Genomic DNA, 23,725 nt, shown 5'->3' with positions numbered 1-23,725 from the left:
CTCTGCCATGGTGGGAGATTCTCTGTGAATTAATGATGTAGTTGTGTGGGAAGAGCCTTGGGTAAAAAATATACAGTATGCTACACTGAGAATAAGGGGATTGGGGGTGCAGTTTGAGGAAGGGGGGTGTGTGGAGTGTGGTCATGGGTGTAACATGACACATGGTCAGAAAGCCAGACTTAGCCTTTAAGTAAATTGTAATTATGACAATGAGACACATGTGGCTTTCAATGCATTTTCCATATTGATGGATCTACTTTGGCAGGAAACTGTAGAAAGCATACATTTATCTATGTATACCAGCCAGTCCCTAATCTCACCTTGCTTGGTATATATTCATTCATTCATGGATATATACATAACATTATGACCACCCACATAATATTGAGTAGGTCCCCTTTTGTCACCAAAACAAACCCATCGAGGCATGGACTCCACTAGACCTCTACAGGTATGCTATAGTAGCAGATCATTGCCTCCACCAGCTTGCTTTCTTATCATAGTGCATCCTGGTGCCATATCTTCCTCAGGTAAGAGATGCACATGCACCCAGCCATCCACATGATGTGAAGGAAAATGTAATTCATCAGACCAGGCCATCTTTTTTCATTGGTCTGTGGTCCAGTTCTGATGTTCCCGTGCCCATTGTGGCCAATTTTTGCTTGGGCACACTGACCAGTCTGTAGCTACGAAACCCCATATACAACTAACTGTGATGCACTGTGTGTTAGGACACATTTCTATCAGAACCAGAAATTTTAACTACAGCATTTTTTATTGGATCAAACTACTTGGGCCAGCCATCGCTCCATGGCCACCCATGACGCTTTCGTTGGTTTGCCAGTTTTTCTTCCATGGACCATTTTTGGTAATTCCTGAGCACTGCAGATCAGGAACATCCCACAAGAACTGCAGTTTTGTAGATGCTGTGACCCTATCGTGTAGCCATTACAATTTGGTCTTTGTCAAAGTCACTCAATTTTTTCACTTGCCAAATTTTTTCTTTCAGCACATCAACTTCATGGACAACATGTTCATTGCTGCTTAATACATCCCACGCACTTGCAGATGCCATTGTCATGAGATAATCAGTGTTATTCACTTCACTGGTAGGTGGGCATAATGTTATGGCTAATTAGTGTATATGCTTTCCACAGTTTCCTGATGAAGCAGATCCATTGATCTGGGAAACGTGTCGAATGCAACCCTTTCCCTGTTATTCATAATTAGCATTTACTTAAGTGAGAAGATCATTGCACCTTGGAATTTATGTATTGTGCTGGATGGTGGGATCTTCAAGGGTATTTTGAAATCCTGAAAAGCATTGAATTCAAATTTATACCATTTGTGAAAACATAAATCCATTTTCTCCCATGTGTTATGTGTTTTTACAAATTTTGCATAATAAAAAGGACATTTTTTCAACAAGTTCCATTGTACATGTTATATATCAGTTGGTAGCACCTGAAAAGTCCCAATGTTTCTTTTCTGGGGTGTTTTCATATTTAATTAGGGATGTGGTGCAATAACAATCTGCCAGCCAATGACTATATATAGGTATCACTGCTAATATACTAACTTTCTTAACCAATAATTTAGAAGAGAGACATTAAAGCACCTAAATTCAAAGAACCAAGTCGTGAGTAGATGATTGCCACTAAAAATACATCAAAGTCATGGTATGGATACAACAGGATCAAATGTATGAAGGTGAGATAATTAGCTCTATTCTTTGTACGTTTCATCCTTCTCCTTCCACTGACTGATTACTAACATATAAGAACACTTCTCTTGATACAATACATGAATCCCTTGTGTAGATAAGCTGGAAGGATTCTCTCAGCTTCAGACTACACAGCTAACCGCTACATAAAGCAGAAAGATGTAATCAGTATATTAGAGAACGAAATAAACTGCGGCTGATTAGAGTCAGTTCTCAATAAATTGATATTTCAGAATTTTGGTAGATGCTGGAAAAGTAGGTCACCTTACAGGTCATCATGTCCTTCTGGAGGTGAGGTCTCTGCATTCTCAAATGCTCTCTGATCAAATGTGGCAGCCATTACACAAGGGGTTGCGTATTCACTTTTTGGAGTCTTTATTTCTTTTATACTGTATAGAATGAAGTAAAAGAGGACTGCATGGAATGCTTTCCCCCCACCAGGATTTGGCCCTAACGTGAGCTCATTTTGGTGGGTGGAAGAGAGTATGGGGTTTCCTCTATCCCCTTCCCCTTTCATTCTGGGGGTTACACTTGTTGGATAGGAGCAGCATGGTGAGCAAGGCAGTAAGCACACAGAGTCCTAATTTGCCAGAAACAATGTATTATAAAAGTTGCCAGAAACAATGTATTACAAAAGTAGTACAACCAGCCCCAGTGGGGGGTTTGCCCAACTGGGACCACTTACAACAGCGCAGTATAGAAACCGTGGTCTGAAGATTTAGTGATGCCAACAGTGTCTGCCATGAGGAGTGGAGTGCGGCCTGGCTGGTCCAACTGAAAGGGCAAGCTTCCTGAGAAGGTAAATGTAGTCCCTGCTCTCTCCTTATTCCTCTAGAACCTTTCCCTACCGCTAGTGCTGTCCCTAACATACAGGGAATCTGTCCCTACACTACCCACTTGCATAAAGCGTGCCAAAACCCGCCGTCTGACCTAAGATGGTTGCCAAGGTCACCGCATCACTGCCCCATGTGAGAAACTCAGTTTCCCTCAACTTCCTCTCCCATCTGCATTGCTGCTGCAGTTGAACGTCACCTACAGTGGAGAATATAGACTGCACACACTTCACCCCCCCTTTCCTCCCCCACCCTTTTTTCTTCTCCTCTACCCCTCTTCCCTAGCACGTGGCTTGTCAACTCTCTATTGTTAAGAAGTTTGGCCACTAGTGGGGACTTTGTTCCCTGGTGGAGAGTCTGTTTTGGTGCAGACATTAGAGAACTCAAAGATTGAATTAGTGTAACTTATAGAGCTGGCCAATAGCTTCACGTGTTATTGACTCTTCCTCTTGGGTCTGATTTTTCTGATTAATGTGATCCTTCAGTCCTATCTAATCAGGTCATCGACTTATTATGGTTTTATATCTCAGACACCATCTGAACTGCACCTTGTATTCATAACTCATTTTAGTTGTATCTTTCCCCCAAATATTTGTATCTAGGTAGGATAGGAACTATTTATTTTTGTGTGGAGTCCCCAGAATGGATTACAAGTCAGTGAGCTGGTCAACCTACCCATAAATATGTACACATTTAGGTTAACTGAGACTGTAAGAGTAGCTTTGAAGTCTATCTAAAGCCAAAACCTTTGGCAGCCAAACAAGCTGTTGATTAGGCCTGTGCCTTTATTTCATACTGGAAAAAATACCATTGTAGGTCCAATTCACTTCTGCTTTGTTGCTAGTCAAGCTCTGATGAAGGGGGCACTTAGACGCGTTGGATACTTTTTGAATTGTACCCCTTACCTTTAATGGAATAAAGTTGTATCTGGACCTCTTAGCAGTGGTGTGGCGTTTCAATTTCAACTCTGTCATTTACTGGAGACCAGGGAGATTACTGGTCATCTCATCCATTCGATTGAGTACAGTGGCATCACTAACATCTCAAACCATGTACATGAGAAGCTGCATATATGCATTATGGTCAGGAAACACTGCAAATCTGGCATAGACCAGTAACATCATTGAGAATTCCCTCCATCCATCCATTCACCAAGGACAAAAGCAGCATAAACAGTATATTCTTTATAGCATTATTGAGAAAGCAGCCCGTCATTTACTATACACTGGTGGCATTACTGAGAAGGCAGCTGGTAATTTGCTAGAGATCACCAATGACTTCACACCATAATACATTTGTTTGTGTGTGCATACTTTTCCGATTGGGCCGTGTTGCAGTGTTTCTCTGTTTAAACCCAGTGTGTGTAGTGTGTTGCAGTGTGTTACTGTGTTATGGAGCGCACTGCTCAAAAAGGCAACATGTTCTTTTCTTTTTTGAGGCACACACCAACACAATGCATAGGTGTAAGGCAAAGGCAGCTTGACTTGTTTGTGCACTAGAACTGCATTGGACAACACAGCCGAACATTGCTGATATGGACAAGAGCTAAGAATTCATCCTGTTCATTCAGTAGATAACAGTGACATCACTGACAGGCAGACTAAGTACATTAAAAAAAAACATATTTTGTCAAAAAAAATATGCAAATCTGACATAGATCAGTGAAATCACTGAAAATTCAATCCATCCATTCACTGGAGATCAGTGACATCACCGAGAATTTAGTCAACCAATGTTCTAAAGACCAGTGACATCCCTGGGAAGGCAACCCATTTTGAAACATAGGTGACATTACTCAGAATGCAGCCTGTCATCCACTAGAGACCAGTGACATTGCCAAGAATACAGTCAACCAATGTTCTAATGACCAGTGACATCACAGAGAACGCAGCGTATCTCTTCTTGATGGCATCACTTAGAACTCATTCTGTCATTCATTCATTTCATGATTCACTGATGATAAAGCAGCCTACGATCAGGGACGTCACTCAGAAATAATGCTAGCACACAAAAGCAGCATATACTGTATATTCTTTATTACATCACTGAGAATGCAGCCCAAACTTTACAATACACTGGCAACATCATGCAGCCTGTCATTCATTAGAGCCCAATGTTATTACTGAGAGCATGGTAAACCAATGGTTTAATGACCAGTGACATCCCTGGGATAGCAGCCCATCATGAGACCATTGACATCACCGAGAATGTAGTCAACCAATACTCTGATGGCCAGTGGCATCACCGAGAAATCAGCATATCTTTTCTTTGTGACATCACTGATACCTCATTCCATCATTCACTATACACTAATGACATTGCTAATAAGGCAGTCTGTCAGTCACAGGGTGACCAAGGACATCACTCAGAATTGATTCTGTCCATTTTCTAGAAACAAGAGCAGCATATATAGTATTTATAACATCACTGAGAATACAGCCCAACATTTACTATACACTGCCGATATCACTAAGAACACACTGAACACACTGGGACATCATCAGAAACCAGTGCCACTCTTGAGAACATAGTCAAACAATGGTTTTATGACCAATGACATCCCTGGGAAGCAGCCCATAATGAAACATAGGTGATGTTACTGAGCATGTAGCCTGTCATTCACTAGAGACCATTGATGTCATCAAGAATGTCATCAACCAATGTTCTATTGGCTAGTGACATTACCGAGAAATCTGCATTTTTTTTTTTTACATCACTGATACCTCATTCTATCATTCACTATACACTAATGGCATTTACAAGAAGGCAGCCTGTCATTCATAGGGTGACCAAGGACATCACTATGTCCATTTACTAGACACAAATGCAGCATATACATTATATTATTCATAACAGTACTGAGAATACAGACTAACATTTACAATACACTGCTGACATCACTGAGAACACACCGATACATCATTAGAGACCAATGCCATCCCTGGAACAGCAGCCCATCATGAGACATAGGTGACGTTACTAAGAATGCAGTCTGCCATTCATTAGAAACCAGTGCCACCCTTGAAAACAAAGTCAGTCAGCCAATAGTTTACCAACATATCTAGGAAGGCAGCCCATCATGAGAAATAGGTGACATCACTAAGAAAGCACCTTTGAGAAAATAGTCACCAAAGGTTCAATGACCAGTGACATCCCTGGGACAGAAGCCCATCATGAGACATAGGTGACATTACTGAAAATGTAGTCTTTCATTAGAGACCAGTGCCACCCTTAGGAACATACTCAACCAATGGTTTCACGACCAGTCCCAGCCCTAGAAAGGCAGTCCATTATGGTGACATTACTCAGAATGTACCCTTACTAGCGACCAGCGAGGTAATTACACAACAAGCTCCATATATTTATCACAATCAAAATATTGCAAATCTTCTTTAATCGCAAATTAGCATCAGTCCATGTGTTTAGACAAAGCCTACTCACCAGCTGCTACATTCCAGAACTGAATTAAGTAAGCCCACACCCCCATTTCAACTATCCACATCACGTCCATCAACCATTAATTATATTATTATTTACTTACATCCAATCATCATCATGGCCACAGCAAAGATCTTTTCTCCATCGGTTGTAGGTGCAATATTTCCAAATCCAACACTAGTGAGGCTGGTCATTGTAAAGTACAATGAAGAGATGTAGACAGAATCCTTGCTTGGTCCACCTTCCCACTTCCCAGAACCTGATACATTAAACCGATAAGGGGATCCAATGGTCATTCCCAATTGAGACAGCCAGCTCTCATTCCTAATGCTGTTCGTGTCCTCGTTGATGACTTCATAATCCCCAATGCTATACCAGATACAAGCCAACCAATGGGCAGCCAAGCCAAACACGCAGACCAGAAGGACCAAGACTGCAGCTCCATACTCGATGTAGTGATCCAGTTTTCGCGCCACACGTCCCAATCGTAAAAGCCTCACCACTTTCAATGAACTGAAGAGGCTGCTGATACCCTGGAAATGTAAAAATAGTGAAATTAACACATTTATCTAACTTGCAGATATACAGTATGATTGTACATTATGTGTCTGGTTTTATTTTGTTGTCAAATACTCTATTCATAGTAGAGTGAGCAGTGGCTCAGTAGATAATACAGAATGGGGTTGCTTTGCTAAAACTGGAGAGTGCAAAATCTGGCACAGCTCTGCATAGAAACCAAGCAGCTTCCAGGCTTTACTGTCAAAGCTTAATTGAACAAGCTGAAGTTAGAAGCTGAATAGCTACCATGCACAGCTTTACACTCTCCAGTTTGTAAATTAATCTCCATGGCTGACAGATAGTGGGCTTTATGGCACACCTCTGCTGGATAAGGCCCCACTTGACCTACAGATCTGTTTAAAGGCTCTGTCCACCAAAAAGGGATATTTAATTATAGGTAGAGCCTAGTGGATTGTGTCAGCTTCTGGCTTCTAATTCCTAACTCTCTTCCTATCCTCCAGGTAGTTTTGAATGGTACTGCCCACCTGTGTTCCAGCTCCTCCTGTTACATTTGCTATGATATAAAATAAGTAAAAAAAATCAATCAGGGAAAGCGGGCGTGTTACTGGGCACACGGTATTGTGCATCATATCACATGTTAACATGCACTGTGTAATGGGCTCATTGGGTGGCACAGTGGCTTAGTGGTTAGCATGTCTGCCTTGCAGTAAATGGGTTATGGGTTTGATTCCCAACCATGGCGCCTCCTGCATGGAGCTTGCATGTTCTCCCTGTGCTTGCGTGGGTTTCCTCCCACACTCCAAAGGCATGCTGGTAGGTTAATTGGATCCTGTCTAAGTTGGCCCTAGTATGTGTATGTATGAATGTAAGTTAGGGACCTTAAATTGTACACCCCTTAAAGGTTAGGGACTGATGTGAATGTTCAATATATGTGTAAAGTGCTGTGTAAATTGACAGTGCTATATAAGTACCTGAAATAAATAATTAATTTTGAAAACGTTTCCAACTCACCGTCATGCATGGGGTATTGAAGAGGAATATTTTTTCAACACAGTGCTGTGGAAAACAGTGTAGTGCCCTGAAAATGTAGAGCCTTGAAGTGTGTTTGCAAGTGGCAGGGAGGTGCCATTCAAAATTAACATCACTGCAATAGGCCACACCATGGATTATGCATTACCACAGAGTTTGGGGTTACAGGTACATGGAGGAATATGCATGTGCAGCATAAAGACACTGTATTTCTGGTGTCCAGCAGGTCCTAGAATTGCATACAGCCACACATAGACATGAATGGGTGAAGGCGGCTGTATGCAGTTATTTGCATAAAGTGCAGGTGCGCAGACATCATGCACCAAACCTAATGTGCGTTATATCTGTGCGTGTCCGCTACTTTACGCAAATGGCGGTGCATAGCCGCCTGCATGCTCATTTTATATCTATGGGCACCTGTACACAGCTCTAGGACTTGCCGGACACCAGAAATATGCAGTTTCTCTTCGCTGCAAATGCTTAAGCGGACTTAATTCGACTGGATGGGTTCCAGCCATACTGCAAAGCATACCTGCACATTATGGCAGAAACACCTCTTACCGTGCCCTCCTTCAACGGTGACAAGTCCAGGATGCAGCTGCCTTTCCATTTGCTGTCGCCACATGGACCATTGGGCAGCTAATGGTGATGAAAGGCATGCGCATAGGAATTACATCATCCTAGACGCCCAAGTTTATTCTTTGTGTGCCAGGGATGTACAGCAAAGATTCTGTGCAGCTTGCATAAGCAGAAAAATATTGCTACCAGCATGGGGAAAAAGTTTTGGGGGGAAAGATAGCCAAAAATCAATCTGCGCAGTCAACAAACCAACGAGCTGTGGGTTGCAGGCTAACACTAAACGGGTGATTTCACAACACCTCTGCAGTAATATGAACAATGCAAAACAAAAGTATGTATAAAAATCACAAATAAACAATTATCACATGCATGTAGCATAGGAATACGTCAAATCTCATGTGCTAGATATAAAATGTGCAACACATGTAATCCACAATGAGTGGATTTTATATTTTATATCTAGCACTATGAGAATGATGTATTCTTATGCTATATGTGTATAAGAATTATTTAATTTGTGATTATATTTAGAGATGAGCGAATCGAAGTATCCGAAGTGGAATTCGAGTCGAATATCGGAAAAATTTCGATTCGTGCCGAATCCGAAAAACAGCCTAATTCGGACGCGCGAATCGAAATTTTTCCGAAAATGGCGGCTGACATGTGCGGCGACGGAGCGGGGATGTCGGGGAAGGCGCGCAGACAAGGCGCGCTGCCCCATAATGCATTCCTCAACGACATGTGATCGCATCAGCCAATCAGCAGCCAGCCAGCCAGCACTGTGTAATGGTCGAGGTATATATAGCGGCCATTTTGGAAATCTTCATTTGCCTGCAGTCATTGAACAGAGGCAGACCGCTCTGTACTAGGGACAGGGACAGAGTTAGGGCCACAGAAACGAGAATTGGGGACAGAGAGAAGTTACTTAGGGACAGAGAACCATTACTCAGGGACACAGACTTGTTAATGAGGGCCACAGAATCGTTATTTAGGGACAAAGAAACGCTAGTTAGGGCCACAGAATTCATACTCAGGGACAGACAGAATTTTCACTCAGTGCCAGAGAATTGTTACTTAGGGCCACAGAAACGTTATTAGGGCCACAGAATTTTTACTCAGGGACAGACAGAATTGTTACTGAGTGCCAGAGAATTGTTACTCAGGGACAGACAGAATTGTTACTGAGTGCCAGAGAATTCTTACTCAGGGACAGACAGAATTGTTACTCAGGGACAGACAGAATTGTTACTGAGTGCCAGAGAATTGTTACTCAGGGACAGACAGAATTGTTACTGAGTGCCAGAGAATTGTTACTCAGGGACAGACAGAATTGTTACTGAGTGCCAGAGAATTGTTACTCAGGGACAGACAGAATTGTTACTGAGTGCCAGAGAATTGTTACTCGCACAGACACAAAATTGTTACTTGCACAGACACAGAATTGTTACTCGCACAGACAGAATTGTTACTCAGGGCCACAGAATTCATACTCAGGGACAGACAGAATTGTTACTGAGTGCCAGAGAATTGTTACTCAGGGACAGACAGAATTGTTACTGAGTGCCAGAGAATTGTTACTCAGGGACAGACAGAATTGTTACTGAGTGCCAGAGAATTGTTACTCGCACAGACACAAAATTGTTACTTGCACAGACACAGAATTGTTACTCGCACAGACACAGAATTGTTACTCAGGGCCACAGAATTCATACTCAGGGACAGACAGAATTGTTACTGAGTGCCAGAGAATTGTTACTCAGGGACAGACAGAATTGTTACTGAGTGCCAGAGAATTGTTACTCAGGGACAGACAGAATTGTTACTGAGTGCCAGAGAATTGTTACTCGCACAGACACAAAATTGTTACTTGCACAGACACAGAATTGTTACTCGCACAGACACAGAATTGTTACTCAGGGCCACAGAATTCATACTCAGGGACAGACAGAATTGTTACTGAGTGCCAGAGAATTGTTACTCAGGGACAGACAGAATTGTTACTGAGTGCCAGAGAATTGTTACTCAGGGACAGACAGAATTGTTACTGAGTGCCAGAGAATTGTTACTCGCACAGACACAAAATTGTTACTTGCACAGACACAGAATTGTTACTCGCACAGACACAGAATTGTTACTGAGTGCCAGAGAATTGTTACTCAGGGACAGACAGAATTGTTACTGAGTGCCAGAGAATTGTTACTCAGGGACAGACAGAATTGTTACTGAGTGCCAGAGAATTGTTACTCAGGGACAGACAGAATTGTTACTGAGTGCCAGAGAATTGTTACTCGCACAGACACAAAATTGTTACTTGCACAGACACAGAATTGTTACTCGCACAGACACAGAATTGTTACTCAGGGCCACAGAATTCATACTCAGGGACAGACAGAATTGTTACTGAGTGCCAGAGAATTGTTACTCAGGGACAGACAGAATTGTTACTGAGTGCCAGAGAATTGTTACTCAGGGACAGACAGAATTGTTACTGAGTGCCAGAGAATTGTTACTCGCACAGACACAAAATTGTTACTTGCACAGACACAGAATTGTTACTCGCACAGACACAGAATTGTTACTCGCACAGACACAGAATTGTTACTCAGGGCCACAGAATTCATACTCAGGGACAGACAGAATTGTTACTGAGTGCCAGAGAATTGTTACTCAGGGACACCTAATCGTTGAATTAAATAGTATGTCAGACAACATGCAGAGGAGTGGCAGAGGAGGCAATGTTTTAGGAGCGAGCAGACGTGGCAGCAGAGGAAGGGGTCGAGGCAGCAGTATTCGCAGCCAGAGGCCAGTGCTCCCGGTGTCATCCAGCGGTCGTGTCTCCACCGACAACCCTGCCGTCATTGATTGGTTGGCTCGGTCGTCTTCCTCTTCCCAGGTCACCTCTGACACCTACAGCCAACGGTCGGTGGGTACGTCAGACACAACCGTTAGTTGGCATGGCCCGGGAGCAAGCCCACTGAAATCACGTGTCCTCTACCTGCCCCTGTCCTTTGCTGTTCCCTCACCAAGCGAAGTATCGCATGCTGTGGGCTCAGCCCCACTGTACAGTGAGGAAGAGCTAACAGAGGGCGGTCAGGAACGGGGGGAGACATCGGCCTTTTCAGCAGCCAAGCGAACAAGTACTGGCGAGGAGAGTGGCTCGGTAGCCGGTCTAGAGACAGGTCTGTCTCCTGACCCAGACGCAGCCGAGGGGGCTAGTAGTGAGGCGGAGACCCTACTTGATGATGAGGAGGTTGATCGCACTTGGCAGCCTCGTCGTCATCAGGCAATTTCTTCCGCATCATCAGGAGAAGAGGGTGGCAGCTTGGCAGCGAGCAAAACAGTCGGTGGGTTGCCCAGGAGACAGCAGCAGGGTCGCATCAGTGTCAGTGGAGCCAAACGTCCACGGAGTAGAGCACCAGCTCCACTGCAGCCTACCACCACGGCCAGTAGTGGTGCCGGTGCGCACGGAGGAAGTAGCAGTCAGCCAGTGAAGAGTAGCGGGGGCAAAGTTTCCTACTCGGTGGTGTGGCAATTTTTCCTCAAGCCGCCCGAGGAAGTAAACGTAGCCGTATGTCGACTATGTGGCCAGAAATGCAAGCGTGGCCAGGGGGCCCATGTTGGGACTACAGCGTTGCGTCAGCATATGCAGCGTCACCATTCGGTGGCCTGGGAAAACCGTGATAAACATACGGCGGTTCTGCCTGCCCCAGCCCCCGCTCCATCACCCGCTCCGTTACTTGCTCCGTCACCCGACGTCGTCAATCGCCCTCTATCAGCCAGTCAAGGCTCCAACACCTCTGCTGAGGGGAGTTGTCGCTCGTTGGCATCTTCCGCTCGTTCAGATGCTCCTTCTCCTGCTACTCCTCTTCTCGGATTCCGTCAACAGTCTTTCTTGGAATCCGTATCCAAGAGACAACAGTTTGCGAGCACGCACCCGACGGTGCAAAAGCTGAACGTCCTCCTGTCCAAGTTGCTGGTGCTGCAGTCCCTCCCTTTCCAACTGGTGGACTCAGCACCTTTCCGAGAAATGATGGCTTGTGCCGCGCCGCGGTGGAGAGTGCCAAGCCGTCATTTCTTTGCCCAAAAGGCAGTGCCAGCCCTGCATTCACATGTAGAAGAGATGGTGGGCCAGTCTTTGAGCATGTCGGTCTCTGCCAAAGTGCACGGCAGCGCCGACGTGTGGAGCTGTAACTACGGTCAGGGACAGTACATGTCATTTACGGCCCACTGGGTGAACGTGGTGCCGGCACAGCCGCACCAGCAACTTGGACAGGTCACGACGCTTTTGCCTCCACGTTTGCACGTCCTTGGTCCAGCAAGCATGTCCGCCTCTACCACCTCTTTTTCCGCCGTGTCCTCAGCCGCCACCCCCGTGCCAAGTCCCATTACCCGACCGGCATATCACATGTGCAGGGCGCAACGGTGTCACGCTGTGCTGCACCTGGTATGCCTTGGCGAACGTAGTCACACAGGGGAGGAACTGCTGAGTGTAATGAACAGAGAAATCGACAGATGGCTGTCTCCGCGCAAACTAAAAATCGGAACCATGTTGACTGACAACGGAAAGAACATGGTGTCTGCTCTGCGTCAAGGAAGGTTGTGCCATGCGCCATGCATGGCTCACGTGTTCAATCTGGTTGTCAAGCGGTTCCTAAAATCCACCATCCCACTGCAAGACATCCTTAAAATGTCACGTAAACTGTGCATGCATTTCAGCCATTCCTACACCGCAAAGAACACCCTCATTGAGCTGCAGCGGCAGAACGGAATTCCACAGCATCGCCTGATCTGCGACGTTGCAACAAGGTGGAATTCAACCCTACACATGTTAGACCGCCTTTACGAGCAGCGAAAGGCCATCACCGATTTCCTGATGTTACAAGCGGATAAAGGTACTCCCCTGTGTAACTTAGATGTCAGCCATTGGCAGCTCATGCGTGACACCTGCCGCTTGCTCAGGCCCTTTGAGGAGGCCACGCTATTCGTGAGTCGGCAGGACTATGGGATGAACGACGTCATTCCTCTGTTGCACGTCCTGGAACAAATGCTGTTAACAATGGCTGGTCAGGGTGCGGTAGACGTGGCGCACAGATCTCAACGCCACATGACCCCTGTGGGGGCAGGACAGGAAGAAGAGGAGGAGGTAGAGGAGGACATTTGTGCTCAGGAATTATTGAGTGAAATGGGTGGTTTTTCCACTCAGCGGACAGGAGTGGAGGAGCAGGAGCATCTGGTAGAGGAGGAGGAGACAGAGGACCCAGACGCACCGTGGCAGTATGCTGTGGAGATGGAGGCAGGGAGTCCCTCGCATTCCTTGGCACAAATGGCCCATAGCATGCTCGGTTGCTTGCGTAGCGACAGCCGAATAATAACCATCAGACAGAGGGATGACTTTTGGCTGTCCACCTTGTTGGACCCTCGCTACCGGTCCAAAATGGTGGCCTTTTTCACACCTGCTGAGAGGGAGGCCAAAATTACGTACTATAAAAACCACCTATGTAGTCAGTTGGTCTCTGCCTTTGTGCGCCAACGTCCATCCTCAGACACTGTGGGCCCTGTGCGCTCGCGTTCCGCTGGCATGGCAGCAGGGGAGGGGTGGGGTGGTAGGAGCAGTGGCAGCTCCACCAGCAGTGGCTGCCTCAGTCTGCAGTCGATGATGAGTAGCTTTCTTCACCAGCGCAGTGAGGAAACTACTAACCAGCCGCAGCAGCAGCAGCAGCATCAGGTGGACCTGGAGCAGGAGCTCAAACAACAGGCTTGGGCCTACTTGGACAGCACCCTGCCAACCGAGGTAGACAATCCCCTTGACTACTGGGCAACGAAACTTGACCTTTGGCCCCAACTAGCTGAATTTGCCCTTGAAAGGCTGTCATGCCCGGCCAGTAGCGTGGCATCGGAGCGCGTGTTTAGTGCGGCAGGAGGTATTGTAACTCCGCGGAGGACACGACTGTCCACCCAAAGTGTGGAGAGACTGACGTTTGTGAAAATGAATCAGGCGTGGATTAGTCTGGATTTCAAACCACCAGTTCCTGACACAACTGACTAAATCCGCCATGAATCATGCCTCAAACATGTGCCACTTTCAGGTGTCCTCACACTGCTGGTGTGTTTAATTTTTTGACATAGGGTGCTGGCAGATTACGGGCCTCCTATAGCTGCTGCCAGGCCCCTAATCTGCCATAGGCCCCTATATACCGCCTCCTCATGCTGCTGCTAGGTCCAGAGTCTCTCATGGGTCCCTGTACGGCCTCCCATTGCTGCTGTCTCCATCGCCACACTCTGCTGCCATGTGCCACTTTCAGGTCTCTTCACACTGCTGGTGTGTTTAATTTTTTGACATAGGGTGCAGGCAGATTACGGGCCTCACATAGCTGCTGCCAGGCCCCTAATCTGCCATGGGCCCCTATATACCGCCTCCTCATGCTGCTGCCAAGTCTAGAGTCTGTCATGGGTCCCTGTACGGCCTCCCATTGCTGCTGTCTCCATCGCCACACTCTGCCATGTGCCACTTTCAGGTCTCTTCACACTGCTGGTGTGTTTAATTTTTTGACATAGGGTGCAGGCAGATTACGGGCCTCACATAGCTGCTGCCAGGCCCCTAATCTGCCATGGGCCCCTATATACCGCCTCCTCATGCTGCTGCCAAGTCCAGAGTCTCTCATGGGTCCCTGTACGGCCTCCCATTGCTGCTGTCTCCATCGCCACACTCTGCTGCCATGTGCCACTTTCAGGTCTCTTCACACTGCTGGTGTGTTAAATTTTTTGACATAGGGTGCAGGCAGATTACGGGCCTCACATAGCTGCTGCCAGGCCCCTAATCTGCCATGGGCCCCTATATACCGCCTCCTCATGCTGCTGCCAAGTCTAGAGTCTCTCATGGGTCCCTGTACGGCCTCCCATTGCTGCTGTCTCCATCGCCACACTCTGCTGCCATGTGCCACTTTCAGGTCTCTTCACACTGCTGGTGTGTTTAATTTTTTGACATAGGGTGCAGGCAGATTACGGGCCTCACATAGCTGCTGCCAGGCCCCTAATCTGCCATGGGCCCCTATATACCGCCTCCTCATGCTGCTGCCAAGTCCAGAGTCTCTCATGGGTCCCTGTACGGCCTCCCATTGCTGCTGTCTCCATCGCCACACTCTGCTGCCATGTGCCACTTTCAGGTCTCTTCACACTGCTGGTGTGTTAAATTTTTTGACATAGGGTGCAGGCAGATTACGGGCCTCACATAGCTGCTGCCAGGCCCCTAATCTGCCATGGGCCCCTATATACCGCCTCCTCATGCTGCTGCCAAGTCTAGAGTCTCTCATGGGTCCCTGTACGGCCTCCCATTGCTGCTGTCTCCATCGCCACACTCTGCTGCCATGTGCCACTTTCAGGTCTCTTCACACTGCTGGTGTGTTTAATTTTTTGACATAGGGTGCTGCAAGATAACGGGCCTCACATAGCTGCTGCCAGGCCCCTAATCTGCCATGGGCCCCTATATACCGCCTCCTCATGCTGCTGCCAAGTCCAGAGTCTCTCATGGGTCCCTGTACGGCCTCCCATTGCTGCTGTCTCCATCGCCACACTCTGCTGCCATGTGCCACTTTCAGGTCTCTTCACACTGCTGGTGTGTTAAATTTTTTGACATAGGGTGCAGGCAGATTACGGGCCTCACATAGCTGCTGCCAGGCCCCTAATCTGCCATGGGCCCCTATATACCGCCTCCTCATGCTGCTGCCAAGTCTAGAGTCTCTCATGGGTCCCTGTACGGCCTCCCATTGCTGCTGTCTCCATCGCCACACTCTGCTGCCATGTGCCACTTTCAGGTCTCTTCACACTGCTGGTGTGTTTAATTTTTTGACATAGGGTGCTGCAAGATAACGGGCCTCACATAGCTGCTGCCAGGCCCCTAATCTGCCATGGGCCCCTATATACCGCCTCCTCATGCTGCTGCCAAGTCCAGAGTCTCTCATGGGTCCCTGTACGGCCTCCCATTGCTGCTGTCTCCATCGCCACACTCTGCTGCCATGTGCCACTTTCAGGTCTCTTCACACTGCTGGTGTGTTAAATTTTTTGACATAGGGTGCAGGCAGATTACGGGCCTCACATAGCTGCTGCCAGGCCCCTAATCTGCCATGGGCCCCTATATACCGCCTCCTCATGCTGCTGCCAAGTCTAGAGTCTGTCATGGGTCCCTGTACGGCCTCCCATTGCTGCTGTCTCCATCGCCACACTCTGCCATGTGCCACTTTCAGGTCTCTTCACACTGCTGGTGTGTTTAATTTTTGACATAGGGTGCAGGCAGATTACGGGCCTCACATAGCTGCTGCCAGGCCCCTAATCTGCCATGGGCCCCTATATACCGCCTCCTCATGCTGCTGCCAAGTCCAGAGTCTCTCATGGGTCCCTGTACGGCCTCCCATTGCTGCTGTCTCCATCGCCACACTCTGCTGCCATGTGCCACTTTCAGGTCTCTTCACACTGCTGGTGTGTTAAATTTTTTGACATAGGGTGCAGGCAGATTACGGGCCTCACATAGCTGCTGCCAGGCCCCTAATCTGCCATGGGCCCCTATATACCGCCTCCTCATGCTGCTGCCAAGTCTAGAGTCTCTCATGGGTCCCTGTACGGCCTCCCATTGCTGCTGTCTCCATCGCCACACTCTGCTGCCATGTGCCACTTTCAGGTCTCTTCACACTGCTGGTGTGTTTAATTTTTTGACATAGGGTGCTGCAAGATAACGGGCCTCACATAGCTGCTGCCAGGCCCCTAATCTGCCATGGGCCCCTATATACCGCCTCCTCATGCTGCTGCCAAGTCCAGAGTCTCTCATGGGTCCCTGTACGGCCTCCCATTGCTGCTGTCTCCATCGCCACACTCTGCTGCCATGTGCCACTTTCAGGTCTCTTCACACTGCTGGTGTGTTAAATTTTTTGACATAGGGTGCAGGCAGATTACGGGCCTCACATAGCTGCTGCCAGGCCCCTAATCTGCCATGGGCCCCTATATACCGCCTCCTCATGCTGCTGCCAAGTCTAGAGTCTGTCATGGGTCCCTGTACGGCCTCCCATTGCTGCTGTCTCCATCGCCACACTCTGCCATGTGCCACTTTCAGGTCTCTTCACACTGCTGGTGTGTTTAATTTTTTGACATAGGGTGCAGGCAGATTACGGGCCTCACATAGCTGCTGCCAGGCCCCTAATCTGCCATGGGCCCCTATATACCGCCTCCTCATGCTGCTGCCAAGTCCAGAGTCTCTCATGGGTCCCTGTACGGCCTCCCATTGCTGCTGTCTCCATCGCCACACTCTGCTGCCATGTGCCACTTTCAGGTCTCTTCACACTGCTGGTGTGTTTAATTTTTTGACATAGGGTGCAGGCAGATTACGGGCCTCACATAGCTGCTGCCAGGCCCCTAATCTGCCATGGGCCCCTATATACCGCCTCCTCATGCTGCTGCCAAGTCTAGAGTCTCTCATGGGTCCCTGTACGGCCTCCCATTGCTGCTGTCTCCATCGCCACACTCTGCTGCCATGTGCCACTTTCAGGTCTCTTCACACTGCTGGTGTGTTTAATTTTTTGACATAGGGTGCAGGCAGATTACGGGCCTCACATAGCTGCTGCCAGGCCCCTAATCTGCCATGGGCCCCTATATACCGCCTCCTCATGCTGCTGCCAAGTCCAGAGTCTCTCATGGGTCCCTGTACGGCCTCCCATTGCTGCTGTCTCCATCGCCACACTCTGCTGCCATGTGCCACTTTCAGGTCTCTTCACACTGCTGGTGTGTTAAATTTTTTGACATAGGGTGCTGGCAGATTACGGGCCTCCCATTGCTGCTGCCAGACATGTAATCTGCCATGGGCCCCCGTACCGACTCCTCATGCTGTGACGTTGCAACAAGGTGTAATTCAACCCTACATATGTTAGACCGCCTTTACGAACAGCTAAAGGCCATCACAGATTTCCTGATGTTAAAAGCGGATAAAGGTACTCCCTGTGTAACTTAGATGTCAGCCATTGTCAGCTCATGTGTGACACCTGCGCTTGCTCAGGCCCTTTGAGGAGGCCACGCTATTCGTGAGTCGGCAGGACTATGGGATGAATGAGGTCAAATCGGCCATGGGCCCCCGTACCGCCTGTTCACGCTGATGCTGGTCCCACAGTGTGACCTGGGTCCCTGTACGGCCTCCCATTGCTTCCACTCTGCCATGTACCTCTTTGAAATCTCCTCACACTCCTGCGGTTGTCCATTTTGTCATAGGTTGCTGGCAGATTAGCGGCCTTCCATAGGTGCCGCCAGGCCCCATATCGACCATGGGCCCCCGTACCTCCTGGTCACGCTGCTGCTGAGCCCACAGTGTGACCTGGGTCCCTGTACGGCCTCCCATTGCTTCAACTCTGCCATGTGCCACTTTGAAATCTCCTCACACTCCTGCGGTTGTCCATTTTGTCATAGGTTGCTGGCAGATTACAGGCCTTCCATAGGTGCCACCAAGCCCCATATCGGCCATGGGCCCCCGTACCGCCTGGTCACGCTGCTGCTGGGCCCACAGTGTGACCTGGGTCCCTGTACCGCCTCCCATTGCTCCCACTCTGCCATGTGCCACTTTCAGGTCTCCTCACGCTCCTGCTGGTTTCCATTTTGTCATAGGTTGCTGTATGGCCTCCCATTGCTGCTGCCTCCACCGCCACACTGTGGCTCCAAACACTGGTTTTGGCCCCGTGACTGGCCAAAGGAGTGAAGTGTGCAGTGATTCTAAGATCGACGGCACTCATCTGCATGTCATACTAACAGACAGTATTATTTCTCTTCCCCAGCAGACTCCAAGGGCATTTAAATTAAAGGTACAGTGTTCTGCACTAATATTAAGTCTCTCTGAAGCCTAGAAACACCCTTTTTTAAGTTAAATTCACAGCGAATTTATTCGACTCGAATCGAATATTGTCCACGAATTCGCCGAATCAGTCGAATCGAATTTTTCATTTCTTCGCTCATCTCTAATTATATTCATAGTTTTGTTGGGTAGAGCTACACTGTTTTTGCATTTTTCATATTTTTGGGGGAAAAGAAACTTTGCATGTCTACTCTACAGAAAAACTCTAACAGCAATTTTTTTAAAAGGGGGACTTTAAGCGTAAAACCATCCTGAATCATTTGGTCTTATTGGACATTTTGCGCATCTTTACCTTACGCAACGCTGTTCAAATTTTAGTTTACATAGCATGGTGGCTGATCTGTTAAATCTTTTACATTGCCACATTTTGAGGGCAGTAGACTTCAAAGTAGATTTTTATTCTCTCTTGAGATTAATTATTGAATATTTGAAACATATATTTTATGTGAATCGTGTCTGCAGGGATAGCAGCTGGTATAAATGCTGAATATTCTATACATTTATCATGATTGTATCTTTAATATTTTATGCAGAATCTAAGCTCTGTGGGCCTAGTGTCAGAGATAGACCTTTTTCATGTATATTTTTATTTGAATGATGACGTAGGGTAAACCTATTTGATCAGCACATAAAAATATGATTTATTTTAATATGCCCTGGGAAAGAAAAAGATATTGTGTTGCCAGTCATTTTTCCTCTTGCTGATACTGTCTTTTTCTTTCTGATTGATGGTACCTCTAGAAGCCTATATAAAAAAGGGTGTATGTATTTAATATGCTTCTATTTATTTTTCTTTGCCTTCCCTAAAGGAGTTCCCTAATTTACATTGAGATGTATCCCTGCGTGAACTTCAGGATACTCTCGCTAACTTCTACTATACTAGCCTATACTCCACTTTAAACTCTTAAAATGAAGGTTCTGCCTAAGAGCAGATATGCTAGCATGCCGGCATTTAAGCCTGTGCATCGAAAATTGCGGCGAAAGCCCAGGTGTTGCGTACAGCTGCCCATAGTCATGAAAACCTGTGCATAGTATATACCGGCGCTTATGTAAACATGAGTATACCCAGTGCTGTATTTAAGTTTTGTGCTGCCCTAGGCAACACAAAGGTCGGAGGCCCCCCTCCCCGGCAGAGAGAGCCTGACACCAACCAACACCAGACACCCCCCCTTCCACGGAGAGAGACCGACAGTGACCAATAACACCTCTGCCCTGTCCCTCCCCTCCCACCCGAGAGAGCCTTCCACTAACACCCCCCCCCCCCCCCAGCAACAGAGAGAAAAACACGACTTCACAACTCAGGCCCTGAGTTGATAGTTGGGCTCTGCATACACCATCAATCAGCCCGCAGCCTCTCCCGCATTCCACCTGGACACCATGCATTTAGGCATTTGCCTAGGGTGGCATTTTTTTTAGGGGGGCCAGTGCTGCCCCCCTAAAAAAAATGCCACCCTAGGCAAATGCCTTGTTTGCCTTGTGGTAAATGCACCCCTGAGTATAGCGTACAGGCATGCAAAAAATAGAACATATTCTGCATATGCCCGTACACTATGTGGCTAGGTCCTTGCCTAGAGAGAGAGCTGATTAGACTGCAGCTGCTCTCTATGCCCTCACTGAACTGTTCCTGCTGGATCTAGTAACATTGTCTACCTCCCATCAGCAGGGGGAGTGATTAAGCCGAAGGAGCTCCATGAACTTGTACACTGGCTGCATTGAACTGTGGGACATTGAAGTCCTAAATGGTTCCCATGCTGTGGAATCCTATGAACCATTGAACTACAGTACCCACAAGCAGACTGACTGGGCAGAAGGAAAGACTGTATTTCCTGGGCTACAGAACAAGGAACTACCTGTTTTGCAGCAGGGAGACCACACCTGCCTATCTGGGTGTGCACCCACCTGATTCAAGCCCACAACCTGAGCCAGAGATCGGGGGTTCTGTGAGCTGGGGACCAGAGAGAGAACAAATTGGAGTGTGCAGAGGTTGCGACTGAACTATTGGCAGGGCACAGATATTTGCTGAAGAGAGACCAGAATGCTGTATACCTGTGGGCTGAGGACTGGAGCCACTGCAGGCAAATCCAGAGAACATATCACTGGGATTGGTGAGAGGGAAGTACTACCACTGACTTGTCGTTGCTAGTAGAGATTGAGTACTTAGGGACTGGACATTTGACTAGCAGTCTTTACCTTGCATGCATACTTTACTGGGACTGTACTTATTTGCACCATAGTAAAGAATGGGTCCCAACGCTAACCGACTGAAGAACTAGGACAAAGCACTGTCTCTCGAGACAAGCTGCTCTGCAAGGACTTCACTCACTGCCTAAAGTAAGGGGTACCATTGCAGTAGACCTGGGTCTTAGCGCAGTCATTCCCAGAGTGCACTCTAGCAGCATAGTACACTGGTTGCAGGAAAGTAATTACGGTACCATATACTATTGCAATTGATGTTATCTCTGCTATTTTATAATGCTGATTTGAAGATTACCAGGTACAGATAATCTAATCTTATAGATCCTTTTTTTAAACTACTACAGCATAGTACATCTTGTGTCTAGAGAATTATGTTTGACTTTCATACTACCTGTTCCTATATGTACATATTGCCTCCTACTCTGATTCATTACAATATAATTTTTTATCCCTAAGCAGTCTGGTGTTTGCTTCCCGATACTGAACTGTAGTGTGTATACTTGTGTATTTATACTTGCACTCGTAATAGTAGTGTAATATGCTCTTTGATTAAACTGGTGTGTCAGAGGGGCTGAGGTCGTTCACCAAGTCAAGGCAAAGTACAGAGAACCCAATCTACCAAGCAGCTTCTTCAGGGGTAGCTCTACAACTATACTCATGGCTATGAAATCACCAGTGCAAACCAGAACTCACAAAGCAAAGCTAACATAATTTTGGAGTACTTCCGTACAGGGGCGGACTGACCATTTGGAAACTCGGGCACTGCCCGAGGGCCCTGGGTCAGTAGGGGGCCCCATGAGATGCCCCTGGTACCTTTTTCATAGGCTTTTTTGAGTTTGGGCAAGGACACAGGGGCCCCATGATCCCCTATTGCCCAGGGGCCCCATGAGTTTTCAGTCCGCCCCTGCTTCCGTACGAATGTTCATACAAACATTTATTCCAAAATCTACTACTGCATGGCCAAGTCATGCATGCCAAGACAGATGTAATCTCTAGTCACTAACACATCTGTTTTTATCGCCTCCTTACTAATATATCTTGCAATCATTTCAAAAAAGAGATATTATGTGTCACATTTAACACATTTGAAGCCAAAAAGTGAATGTAGACGGAGATTTAATTGGCTTTCTGACATCACAAGGCCCACATATGTCTGCCTTAGAATTACCTTGCCATTTATCTGTCTAGCCTAAAATTTATCATTATTCTGATCTATAGTCCCAGACACAGTAAACGCAATGTTTTGAAGAATCATATGCTAACCAATGCATAGGAAGGAAAACACGATAAAAAATTATTTCCTCTCTGCTGCCAAACGACCAACGGCAACACCTGTCAGCACAATTCTCACCCCATTTGGCAGCTAAATGCCTGACGGAGGCCTGATTACCCTGCAGAACACAGATACATCTGTTAACTGGAAGTGGACTGATTGGAACACACCATACATGTACAGCCTATAATTATCAAGGATCATCTATCAAGTTAATGAGCAGTATGGGATTATATGGGGCAGCGGTCAAGGTGGCAGAGGTGGGTTCATTCTGTGATCAATACAGAAGAGAATGCAGCTAACAGATTCGTTATAGAAAAGAATCACCCCCCTTTAAATAATCACATTTTGCTGCTTTGCAGCCTAAAATAAGGACAGACACAGTTTTTATTTTATCCAGCTGTATTTACTCAGTGCAACTTATAACATCCATGTGAGAGATACAACACCAACATGTCAGAAAAAGTAAAAAAAAAATCAAATACAGAATCACTGAGTTGAAAAAAGGATCACCCCCTTGTGTCAGTATTTTGTTGAACCACCTATTGCATTAATTACAGCCATTAGTCTCTTGGGATTTGTCTCTACTAACTTTGCACATCTAGAATTTACAAACTTGGCCCACTCTGCTTTGCAGAACTGCCAAATTTGTTAAATTTGAAGTTGACCGTTTGTGGACTGCAGTCTTCAAGTCATTCCACAGATTTTCAATGGGGTTTAAGTCTGGGCTCTGACTAGGCCATGCAAGGACATTCACCTTTTTCTCCTTCAACCTCTGTGTTTCACTGTATGCTTTGGGTCATTCTCATGATGGAAGGTAAACATTTTTCCCAGTGACAACTTTCTGGCAGAGGGCAGCAGATTTTTCTCCAGAATTTGATGGTATTTTGTCCCTACCATTTTTCCTTCTATCCTGACAAGTGCTCCAGTCCCTGCTACAGAAAACAACCCCCCCCCCCCATAACAGGATATTACAACCTCCATGCTTTACTGTAGGAATGGTGGTATTTGGATGGTGAACTGGATTGGATTTCCACCAGACATGTGTGTCGAGGCCAAATAGTTCCGTTTTAATCTCATCTGACCAGAACACCCTTTTCCACGTGGCCTCAGAATCTTGGGACAGGGGAAAACAAGCGCTATCTAGGTGTAGTATTAAATTAACCATTAGTGATCAAAGACAATTGCACTCACAAGGAAGGAATAGGTCAAAGCATGTGTGACAATAGGAGTGGTCGTCAGTGCCGGTCCTGGGC

At 46.8% G+C, this 23,725-nt stretch overlaps 1 protein-coding gene across 1 annotated transcript in view; it reads right to left on the bottom strand.

Moving 5' to 3' along the window:
- KCNH1 (potassium voltage-gated channel subfamily H member 1) overlaps positions 1 to 23,725 on the bottom strand; it is a 501,591-nt gene that overhangs the window by 364,993 nt on the left and 112,873 nt on the right. Inside the window, exon 7 of the mRNA XM_089677806.1 lies at positions 6,098 to 6,527. Within this exon, the coding sequence (XP_089533932.1) occupies positions 6,098 to 6,527 (430 nt within the window). The remainder of the gene's footprint in view (positions 1 to 6,097; positions 6,528 to 23,725) is intronic.

This window comes from Staurois parvus, unplaced genomic scaffold, assembly GCF_062004578.1.
Source record: "Staurois parvus isolate SC_StPar_1 unplaced genomic scaffold, SC_StPar_1.0 ptg000192l, whole genome shotgun sequence".
Taxonomy (NCBI): Eukaryota; Metazoa; Chordata; class Amphibia; order Anura; family Ranidae; genus Staurois; species Staurois parvus.
The sequence above is the reverse complement of the archived record's forward strand: the minus strand, read 5'-3'. Positions and strand labels throughout refer to the sequence as shown.